Source organism: Notothenia coriiceps, unplaced genomic scaffold (genome assembly GCF_000735185.1).
Source record: "Notothenia coriiceps isolate Sejong01 unplaced genomic scaffold, NC01 NC01_scaffold00026421, whole genome shotgun sequence".
Classification (NCBI taxonomy): Eukaryota; Metazoa; Chordata; class Actinopteri; order Perciformes; family Nototheniidae; genus Notothenia; species Notothenia coriiceps.
The window spans coordinates 1,786,299-1,797,814 of NW_011359122.1; the positions used below are offsets into that span (position 1 = coordinate 1,786,299).

Here is an 11,516-nt window from a genome sequence, read left to right on the forward strand (position 1 = left end):
TCCCACTCTGCCAGTACACAAGCCCGATAGAGCCCGAGCAGGCAGCGTGGGCAGAGCACGGGGAAAGGTCACCTCCATAAGACCAGCCCAGCTCTGTCACTCCAGCTGAAAAGGTCAAGTATGTTCCCAGAGCCTCTTTCTACCTCTGGTCGAAAGAGATGGTGGCCCATGAACTCAGGTGTCTTTTTTTCTACCTTATTAAAGTGTATGTGCTTTTCAGAAGAAACTAGTCATTAAGCCTGAATTAGTATGATAGAGAGTTTCTTTGTAATATGTGATGTGTCAGTTCACAAGGGCTCCTTCGTGAATCTTAAAATATGAAGAAATGTATACAAAGCATTTTTGGGTATGTAATGTTCAAACCAATTAGCATTCCCCTCAATTTGATATATGTTCAAATGTATCTGCACTTTAAAAACATGCAATGGCCATTCATCAAGAGTATAGAGTTTAGCTGTTGAGTTTCTACAGTAAGTGTTTCCAGATTAAAAGGAGAACAGAGTTTATCCGACAGAAAGAGATGGGTTAGATCTTTCTTTATTTCTTTCTCCGTGCTGCTCCTGAAACCTGCTGGGAGTTGTGTGGACCACATGTTGATAGGCTGTCTGTATTGAACGTGCACACGCAGACGCTTACACACATGGACACTGAAAGGGCCCTGCACGCCAAAGGGATGAGGCCCGGCATTACTGAAGGTAACACTATAGGGCAAACTTGCCCTCAGTGCTGTCCTTTAGTGACATCACTGGGGTCAGGGGTACAGTGTTAGTATTGAGCGGTGCACGTTATGAGATGCTTCATGAATAAGACAAGGAGACACAGATGCATGGGAAGGTTAGAGGGAAGATTATAAAATTGATTTATTTGATGCCGTGATACAGAGGCAGAAAAGCTGAGAGTAAAGAAATTGTTTTAAAAATACTGCTGACTTATTGTAGATTGTCAGTAGGGTAGTACAGAATGTTTTTAGTAAGTATTCAGTCATGAAGAAATACACCAAAGAAAATAATGCTGTATGATGAAGTGTGTCATATGAGGATTGACACAAAAATATAATAAGGCCATATATAAAATTCCAAATCAAATAAAGTATAACTATAAATGCAACAGTCATCATTTTACTGCTTTTTACTGACATAAAAATTGCAAATAGTGCAGTATTTATTTCTCTTTTTTTATTTTCTATTGGCAGAGATAGAAAAGCAGAGAAGCTTACCATCCTGTTGATCCTAACCAAGTCTTCAGGCTTCTTGGCCCAGGCTGGCAGGTCCACGTCATAAACCATGGTCCTGTCCTCCCTCATTCCCAGGTGGTAGCCGTTGCTGTTGACAAACATCTCCGGGAGGTAGTAGAACTCAGGAATCAGTTCCTGTGTTTCAAAGGTAGTGAGAGATTCATATTCAACAGCTCACTGACAAGACCACAACGTCTAATCCCATCATGTTCACCGTATTATCGCCCAGCGATTCAGCAAAGTGCACGAAATAACACATGTGAGGACGGAGCCATGAAAAACAGAGAAAAAAGGCTCTGTATCCCACTGAGATGAAGTGAGAATTCAAGGGGAAAGGTAACACAAACAAACTTAACAGCAGGGCCACGAGAAGGCGGTGAGAGGTGCTAGTCCAGTTATTCCAGGCAGGGGTGTTAGGTGTGTTAAATGAAACTGGAACAGAGTTGGGTTTTTCTCCCTGGGCTCTGGGCTCTTGTGATGGGGTCAGGACCTTGCAGTGGAGGGGAAGTCAGCGTGCTAAAAGAGCCCCCGACACAAAGCCTGGTGTGATTTCATACATTAAAGAAGAGAGCAAATATTGACCTGTTTGAGACAAGACTATCCTAAAAGAGATTTCTCCTGGCTTGAATGGCCCTGCTGGTATTTTAACATTTTTAAAACACTAAGCTCATAATGTCTAACCTTCCAAGCAACCATTTATATATGTTATGTACATGAACCTGAGGAGACTTGCTTGAGATAAACAATCTACTAACATGAACATTAAAGGTGTTTTTTTTTCCTGAGTCAAATACAGAAGCTGTTAGAAACTCTCACACAAACCCATTTGCTTATTATTTTTCTTCTTCTTCTATTGTTCCTAAAATACAGCTTTCACAAAGCCTTATGGCAGTTGACTCTAAGAAGTAGGCATATTACTGTCCATGGATGAAGAAAGAACATGTGAAAAAGGACAGCACTTGCTTTCAAGTGCATTACCATGCAACAAACACATGACAGTTTGTTTGAGTAAGAGGAAGACATTAGAAGTAATGTCATGATGTAATAACCCAGTTAAAAACACTTTTGAATTCATGTTTAACTTAAATAGCTAATTTAAATTAAATGGTGACATTTCTGGATATAAAGCAGTCGATACAAAAAAGATGGCATGCTTTGGATGGGTAGAACTACCAAAATGGCCGTTTAAGCTATTCTTTAAGATAAGGCATTTGCAACATAAATTAGTGTATTTATACTTTATGTGATTTTGCAGTAGCCACCCTGACCCTTATCCTCCTAATCATACAGCTAAGGAAGGATGAGTGAGTAAAGCCTCTGCACAATGAGCCATATGCACACGAGGAATGTAGATCCTCTACTCTGTCCTCATTAGGACACATAGACACAAGACACGTTAAATGCTGTTGTCTGTCTCTTAGCCTGAGATTATAAAGTAGGGTGCACAGTATTTAACTCTTACTACATGAGGCTTGTTTTATGAATGCAGTGTTTGTCGGATTCAGTGGTACTTGGGAGTTTTATATTGCCTGTGGGATACATAACGTGCAGAGCTTTTAGGCCCCCATAAATCACTTGGTTTTGATAGAGCGAGTTAGCATGACATGGTACAGGCCAATAACACTGCTGGTCTGCTGTTGGTCACATCTCACCCTCCGCACACGACAGGGGAATGGACTAAAGTAGCCATTCCTCTCGGTTTCCCTCTGTCCCTCACATTTACACACATACACACAACTGCACTTTCCCTCCACTTCTCTGCTTGTAAACTTCCTGCCGTAACTCACAGTCAAGCCGTTAAAACTGCCAGCTCTGTTTTCAAACCACCCTCCCATGGCAGCCATTAATTCTGCAACAGCATCGTAATGGGCTAACAAGTCAATCACACATGCCTCCATTGCTTTACACTGTGTCACCTTAATGACATGTTCGTCAAAATCTGTCACCGGTGGAGTTCTGCTGGATTCTTTCAGACAGCATGGTGGCAGTTATTGCGTGTGTATGAGAGAGTATGTGTGTGTGCCCACTACTTCCTAGACAATTCTGCTTCACGTTGCCCATGGTGGCCATGCCAGCATAAGATAACTGTGTGTGAACATAGGAATAAATGAGAGGTATGGATGCACAATAATGAAGGGGTGGACGGGAGGTGAGGGGCTTGGTGAGTGCAGGATTGTTTCCATTTGACTTGCTCTTTCAGGAGGTCATACCCATCAGTGGTTTAGCCTCCCTTGGTCTTGTCGTCATTACTGCTGGAAGAGGCCGGGGTTAATGAAGGAAAGACCCTGGTAAAAACAAGCTGCCTTTTAATCAGAGGCCTGATGGCCCGCTCGGTGGGCCGGGCCCAGGCTGACCTTAACCCCCAGTCCCTCCGCTCAGTCCCTACATGGTGGCTGCGTATGGCATTTATGTGTTGGGCTGCCTTTCAGATTGCATGCATGGAAACCTATACTTTAATTTCATTTCATTTTGGATAGGATTTTTATCGGGCAATTGATTAGTGCAATAAAAACAACAAATATAAAACATTATAAACTAGGTAAGAGGACAAAACAGAACACATTATAAAACTGGAAAGGAGATTATTATAAAAAGCTCAAGAATATACACTACATGTAATCAGTCAACATAGCAGCATTGCCCTATTGCATCATGAGTAAACCAAACAACTGTTCTAATATATTATGAAAAACTGTTAGTAATCCAGCATTGTCCTCCACAGTACAATGCCTCTCCTAATAGATCAGTAGCCATCTTATGTGTGTAAAAACAAATGCATGCAGACATACAAGTAGTAGAAAGTAGGCAGTATTTGTTAACAGGGTGGCGTTTGACTATTCAGCTGTTGGAAAGCTTGCAGCTTTCTGCCTCACATAGTTGGCTGCTCCCCCCCCCCAGATCCTGGTGAGTAAAAGCCCTGTCCCTACATAAAAGACTACATTTTAAATAGCTTTTGTCATTAATGCTTTATTAATTGCCCGGGGCAACACTACCCGATGCGGGGTGTGCTAGAAATATATGACACTTTGAGGTCAGTGCATATTCCTGCTGCGTGTTATGCAGTGGGCAAAATGGAGGCGAATCAGCAGGGTTCAGCGTTTTCGGTGACTGCTCTGTGGATTTGCAGAGGGAGGGCTTTGTCTTTCTCTCAGACACAGCCTTTGTTCAAACTCATGAGTGCCTGCATGCACAGATACAGGATCAGTCCACCTCTGAGATAGTTTGTTTTCTGCATGTGATAAATCAAATGCGCATTTCTAAGGGTATCCCTGTACACCATGGTCTTTGTGATTCGCTCTTTGTATGAGGCATTCATTATTAATGGTATATATTTTTTTGCAGTGGTGTTGAGGCACATTAACTGAGGAGGGGGGCATTGCGAATCAGAGTCTGGTTATGTTTATATTGCCAATTATATATACTGTATACTTGCAATTTGGCTGGTAGATATGTTGCTGTAACTGAATAACTGACCTCAGAAGGAAATACTCACACTATCCTAACACCAGCTTAAAAAAGATGTCTGACAATGAGGATCACATATTTAGTTATATATTAACTACATATTAACTTATATATAAATATATATATAGGCAGATAATGATCACACATTTAACCTCTACCCTATTAAGGGCACACTTCTGTAGGCATGTATCCTTATAAATATAACATATAGCTGGTTCTATTTGCTTTTGTTGTGCCTCTCACCTTTACATCGGAGGTGTCCCTCTGACAGTTTCTCCAAGAGCGGGCGATGGCTGAGAAGGTGCGGTCAGGGTGGTCGAACTTGTCGTTATTGGTACCAAAGAGGAATGTGGTGAAGGGCTCCTAAAAAGAAAGCAAATTTGACATCACAAATATCAAAGATCCCCACCCAAATCTAAAGTCATCATCATCCTCATCATCATCTTTTTCACCCTCTTGATCTGCATTTCAAATGCAACCATTATAATTAAAATAACGAAAAACATCAGAACTGTTTGGAATAACTGGATCACCATGCAGCTTATTCAAATACATGTGAATAGTCTGAATAAATTGCAATATTTAATTGTCATTTTTTTCTGCGATAGTCCAAAGGAATCAGTCATTCATTGGATCCAAGCCTGGGGGGAAATTAATTAGTGTTCTTCCTGAGCACAATAAGCCATAATGATAATTGGCTCAAATGTGGTTTTCTCAGCCTGAGATGGCGACCATTGCCGGTTGGAGCGGATGGATCACTCACCAAAGGAAGAAAGGGATTGTGGAAACAAACCCACAGAGGCTAATCTAAATGCTGTCAAGGGAGCTCCTTCAGTTCATCAGCCTTTAGCTACTAATGATGGGGGAGGAGGGGAAGTACAGTACGAACTCCCTATGAAGCTTTTTTCAAATTAATAAGATGACTTCAAAATCAAATGTACAGCAACTCAAAGAAGCCGTGCAGGTTGAAAGGGCATGTTTTGTGAGGAACAGATTGGGAGAGTGCGTGGGCCTCCTCCTCCTCCTCTTGCAGAGTAAATGAGGACAGTGCTCAGTAACCTTGATGGACATGTCTCCAGCGCTCACTGGGTTGCCTGAAACACATAAACCTGTCACAGCAGCCTCTGTAAATCATTACCCAGCCACTCTTTATTTAGTCCACATATGCCGGTTTACTGGCCTGTGAAATGTGTTTTCTGAGCGCCATTGGTCTAACTCGGGCCCAATCAAATTGAGATGTCGAGCTGTTTCCTGTGCAGAAGCCGACAGACCTCAAAGTAACAGCATCATCAAGTCTGACAAGTGACAATCAACTAATGCAGACTCAAAAATGAAAAGCTGTCTCAGGATGTGGGTTTGGCTTCATTCCTATTCGGGCGCTTGACTATTTTGGGGATTTTGAACACAGAACAATAATGAGTGTGAAGGTGCTTGGAGGAGTGATTTTACTTACTATTCTGACAAGCCAGTGCAGGGTGGAGGCAGCTGTGGAGTAGTGGGAGTTGTAATGACAAGGTGGTGCCTGGTCGTCTTCCCAGGTCTCATAATGATCAGCGTAGAAGGCTGCACGCTTTGGATTCAGAGCACCAATGGGCTGGAAACAAAAACACAATAATTATAGGTTGAGTTTTTGCAAATAAATAAATAGTTTCATATTTGCCTCTTTATTAAAAACAGAGGTTTTACCCTCAAAGAGACCCTGAGGAAATTAACACTTCCTCATGAGTTTTACTTGTGAGCATGTCTTTTATTTATGGAATACTGTACATATACAATGTATTAAACATTAACTTGAAGGTGGGCGCCATGAAAGCAATACATATTCATCTTTTTTAAATATATTTGATAAAGTCATATATTACAAATACAAATAAAACAGTGACCAATGTCATTTTGACATAAAACTAAAACATTTAGTTTCATGGAGCTTATTTACAGTAACGACAACACAAAATAACCAAGGGTCACAGTACCTATTTGCTCAAAGCCATTGCCACAAACTCCAAAATAGGTTAAAGATGAAAACAGTAACAAAAGGCATTAGGTCAAAAAAGTATGGCTGTCTTTAAACTGTTGTGGGTTTGGTTTACTGTAGATCTGAGTACTATAACAGGCACATGTCATGAAACAATATTAACGATAGGGAAAGACAGGTCCATGATTTATAGAAAGTTCCAGGATTTTAAAATTCATATTATTAGTAAGCTGTAAGCCAGTGTGAATACTTTATAAAAAAAGCAATATGAGCCCTTTTCTTTGCTCATACCATCTTAACGGCCCTATTCTTCCCAACCACACAGTCTGACTCAACTTATAGTACTGTGTTATTGGGTCAGTGAAAACCACACTTCATGTGAAGTTGCTGCAATATATTACTTGTTGAAATACTGGAACCCTGGAGCCTGATGTCATAATTTTATACTTCTTCTAGAATCTTGGCTGGGTCAGTGTATCACCATGCAAGTCAATGCATATATGTGAGAGTATGTACAGTAATTGGGGACCTTTATAATATAACAATAGGTATTTTGGAATAAAAAAATAGGTTTCTCTCACAGTGTATCATCTCAGAACTACAGAAGAGGATTGGGGCCACATGAAAAAAAATTCTAAGATCTGACTTCTTCTCAGGATTCTGACTTTAATCTCAGGATCCCCCCAGCCCCCAATAACAATCACTTTTGGTCAGAAAAAAGATTATACTGTATCTGGCCCTAATCCTCTTTCATAAAGATCTTATAAACTCAAAAACAAGAACCTAGTTTTCACTAATGGTAAATCCTTTGATAAAACATGTGCAATACTTAAACTTGTCTGACCAATCTGACCAAATCTGACTTACTTACATTGGCGAACACACAAATTACACTCAAACACTTATAGAAGAGCGATCTGCATTAGAGGTGAAATGTTTTTCCTGCATTAAATCCCTAGGTTTTGTAGTACAATATGTATACAGTATATAGCAGCAGAGTTTTGGCCTGGGGACATAGACTACATGCTGCCAATAATACCATCAGGAAGCAGGAGATATGATGTTCCAAACGCATGGCTGCAGTGAAATGTATTCAAGCCCATTGCAGGCAACAGAGGTACAGTCCATCAACTTTGATTTACAGGTAACATATTTTGTTGCGTGCGTAGTTTACCATTTCTTGTGTTAGGACAGCACACAGAATAGTACAGAATAATTGAGCATAATTAAGATAGACTTGCAGAGTCTTCGTAGTTCCCTATTAGGCTACCTGTGGTGAGTCTGGTGAAGGGCTAGGGGAGAGTTCAGGGCAGTCAAGGAGCTTTACTCTGGGATTTGTCTGTCAGACCCCATTATTCCCCTGAACCCTAAAAATGTCCTGTTGCGCTGTCTTCTGTCTGAAATTTACAGCGGTAAGGTGGCAGGGGTGAGCAGGATGGCGCGCTGAGAATGGAGGGAGGAGATATGAGCGTCTCCTGCTAAATGTTGTGGATAATCCATGTGGATTAACCCTGGCTGACCTGATTTACACCCAACGCACCCACTGAGCCAAACACTTTACTCAGCACTGCTACTCCCATCTGTGTTCAGAGCCCTTCTGGGCGCTACTGAGGGGAGTTTCCATGACTTAAACAATATAGTGTAATCTAATTATGCGACACCATGGCCTATAGTGTTACATCTCCAATGAGTTAATTAAATCATGACTAAAACTAAAAAAAGTCAGCAAGCAGTTTTGCAGAAAACATTTTAGATCTTAACATTTGCTATTATTAATAGTCATAATCATTCAAAGTTTATTGGATGTATTTATGCTGCCCAATTATTGTGAGGATATATATAAAAAAAAAAGAATCTATATTTATTTGACACACATCAAATTATTTCATTAATAAGGCCAAACCTTGGATAACGTGGTTAATTATTTAACCACAGCCGCAGTAATAATTTCAATATCCTACTGACACCATCACTGGGTTTTTGCCCTTTGGCGGCTGTTTCATTTTCATGTGTTCTTAAGGCAACAAAATGACTTCCATTAAACATACGTTTATTGGTGAATAAATTGCTTTCTCTGCCTTTTCAATCACCCTGTCCAATATAAGAGCCTCGGGGGCATATTGGCAGTCAATATTAATATACTCAGTAACACTGACTCAGTAACAAAGGAGAAGGGGGGCTGGTAATGCAATCAATGGCAGCGTTTCCACCTGAAAGCTGAGCTCAGAGGTCAGAAGAAATCAAATAAAAGCCTTCTATTTAAGTTCACTTATTCTAACATTATTAAAATGGCACTATTATTTTGGCTGGGTACGGTTTGTATGCAACATCAGCGACAGACAGTCTCTCTTGGTCATTTTGAAGATTAGGTTCATATCCATGTGTGACACAGTGCACATGCCTAAAGCTCTAAGTTAAAATGAAATGAGGCCATTTTTTTTGTTCTTCCTTAGAATTTAATGGCAGTCCACATCAGTGTTAGCACAATTGAATAGACTGAAAGAGAAGTTTATTGAGATCTGCATAGATTTATGAGGTGATAATGGCCACGCATGTGACGTCTTGGCCCAGCTGGATCGGGGTGCAAGCCACAAGACGTCTCACACTCTGTAAAACCGCCGCTGGAGTAACTAATACATGTTAGAGCTGTATGAAAGACCTAGTTAATACATGTGAGAGGGAAAGAATACGGAAAAGACTGCTGCAGGTAATAAGTATGCATCATTGAAAGAATAAGCAGATAATAAAAGCAAGACAATCCTATTAAAGCTAACAAATTAGCATAGATCTTAAATGTGCAGTGTCATTAAATGTTTTCAGAATAATCTGAAAAACTATTTTCACAATGCTAGCAGAGTCAGGAGTATGTGATATTTAATATATTAATTAGCGTTAAGCTGACAGTTTTGTTTTGACACATGCAAAAGTACCAAATTTGTTGGCAACACCCTATCTATCTTTTCCAGGGACTAAACTTACTACACACACACACACGTCTTTAATAAAGAGGAAGGGAAGTGATCTAAAGACATGTTCACTGACAAGTTATATATCCTATTCATTCTTAGGGTTACAGAATATCAGGCACAGTGTTCTCACAGCGTAGTTTTGCAGTGTAAGCATAAATACAATAAGGCCTTTTCTATGTGACTTAGAAGTAAGATCGTTTTCATTTTATTTACAAGAAAACATGGTTTGCTGAGCTACAGACTGCATGGCAAAACAGTTCTCCTACATCCTTGAGAAGTGTGTTGAACACTGCTCAAATAGGGATTGAAAATGTATACTCAACTCAACAAAATTTTAAAAAACAAACAAACACAAAACAAGCAGGGAAAACCAAATGTAGTTAGGGTGAACATAAAAAAAACTAAACTGGCTTTTTCCCAGAAGAAGAATGTAAAGCAAATTAAATGTATATTTATAGATGTAAAGTGATGTATACAAATGATGGTGACAAGTTAAGAAAAACATATATTGGAAGCAGAAGAAAAATGAACTCCTTATGGGGTTTTCTGGTCGCCTGTGTGCATAAAGGTTGGGTTGAATACCAAAGTGTTCAATTTTTGGATAGTACATTTTTTGTATTTATTGTATCCCAGTTTCCTTCGATATGACCATGTCACCCTATAACTAAAATAGTTGTGATAGCAGATCTAATTAAAGTTGGTGATGAATATTCACACTCAGTCTCAGCTCTGTTGAATGTTACAATCTTGTTTATTAATTTTTTAGTGAAATATGTGTTACTGTCCTCAGCATCGAAACAGACTATGTACACCAATAGACTAAACCACATGAAATTGTGATGACTTGAAAGAGACACTTTTTCTACATTATGCTCATGGCAAGACAAGACAATGCACTCTCAGCTTGGCATAAAGTAGCTCCCATACTGTTGCTTGTCGAAGAGTTCAAGCATAAAATAATTGAAAAGGCTACTTCTAGGTTCGTCCCAATGCTCTACATCTCTATATCGTAAGTGTGCTGCCTTGGCCATAACAACTGCTCTGAATATGTTGTATGTTTATAAATGTCACATTCTGGTCAAATAACACTGTCCAAATATTAATGTATATGTATATATATATACTGCTGGTATGCTTTAGGTTTGACTACGAAAATACAACAAAATAATATTAGGAGAATGTATGCTTGATAAGATGCTGACTTGGAAATAAAAACCCTTTTATAATAAGATAGGATAACAACTTCAGTGGTCCTGCATTTCCTTTATTCCTGTCATAGTCCCATTGGTTAATAATTCCAAATCAGGCTTTGCTTAGTTACCTCTATGCAACACAAATAATCACCTCTTCCCTTTCCCTTCCACTTCCCAATGATCATAGATATGGGACAATGAAAACAACTGGTTCAGACAGTCCCACACTTGCTTCTATCTGAGTTCATGTCTTGTATAACACCTGACCCAGTTGAATACATCATCACGAATAAAGTAAGTCAGATCAAACTTAGATTCAGCTTCAGTTTCAATCAGGATCATTTCTGGTGTTCCATTCCAAATGAACCCGGCTGCTGGTGAATGAGTGAACATAGAGCACCTCTGTTTGTTTGGTTATATCTAAGCTACCTCCCAAAGAGACGCATATTGCATTTTATATTTCAGAAGTAATTACATTACAGTATGTTATGCTATGGTGCTCTGTCAGGAAAAGTCACGGTCATTTTTGCTTGCCTCGTCGGAGGCAGTGCTGCATGCAGCTCCAGTCTAATGCAATCAAGTGGCTCAAACTCAAGATAAAGCAGATGTGCTCCCAAACAGCCTGACTGGAGTGGAAGTGAGGGTGAGGAAGACTCCATAAAGGAAGGAAAAGTGTAGAG

At 39.8% G+C, this 11,516-nt stretch overlaps 1 protein-coding gene across 1 annotated transcript in view; it reads right to left on the minus strand.

Moving 5' to 3' along the window:
- LOC104956922 (neurobeachin-like) overlaps nt 1–11,516 on the minus strand; it is a 56,508-nt gene that overhangs the window by 17,028 nt on the left and 27,964 nt on the right. Inside the window, exons 6-8 of the mRNA XM_010784502.1 lie at nt 6,153–6,293; nt 4,943–5,062; nt 1,217–1,369 (exon numbers count right to left, since the gene is read on the minus strand). Coding sequence (XP_010782804.1) covers nt 1,217–1,369; nt 4,943–5,062; nt 6,153–6,293 — 414 coding nt within the window. The remainder of the gene's footprint in view (nt 1–1,216; nt 1,370–4,942; nt 5,063–6,152; nt 6,294–11,516) is intronic.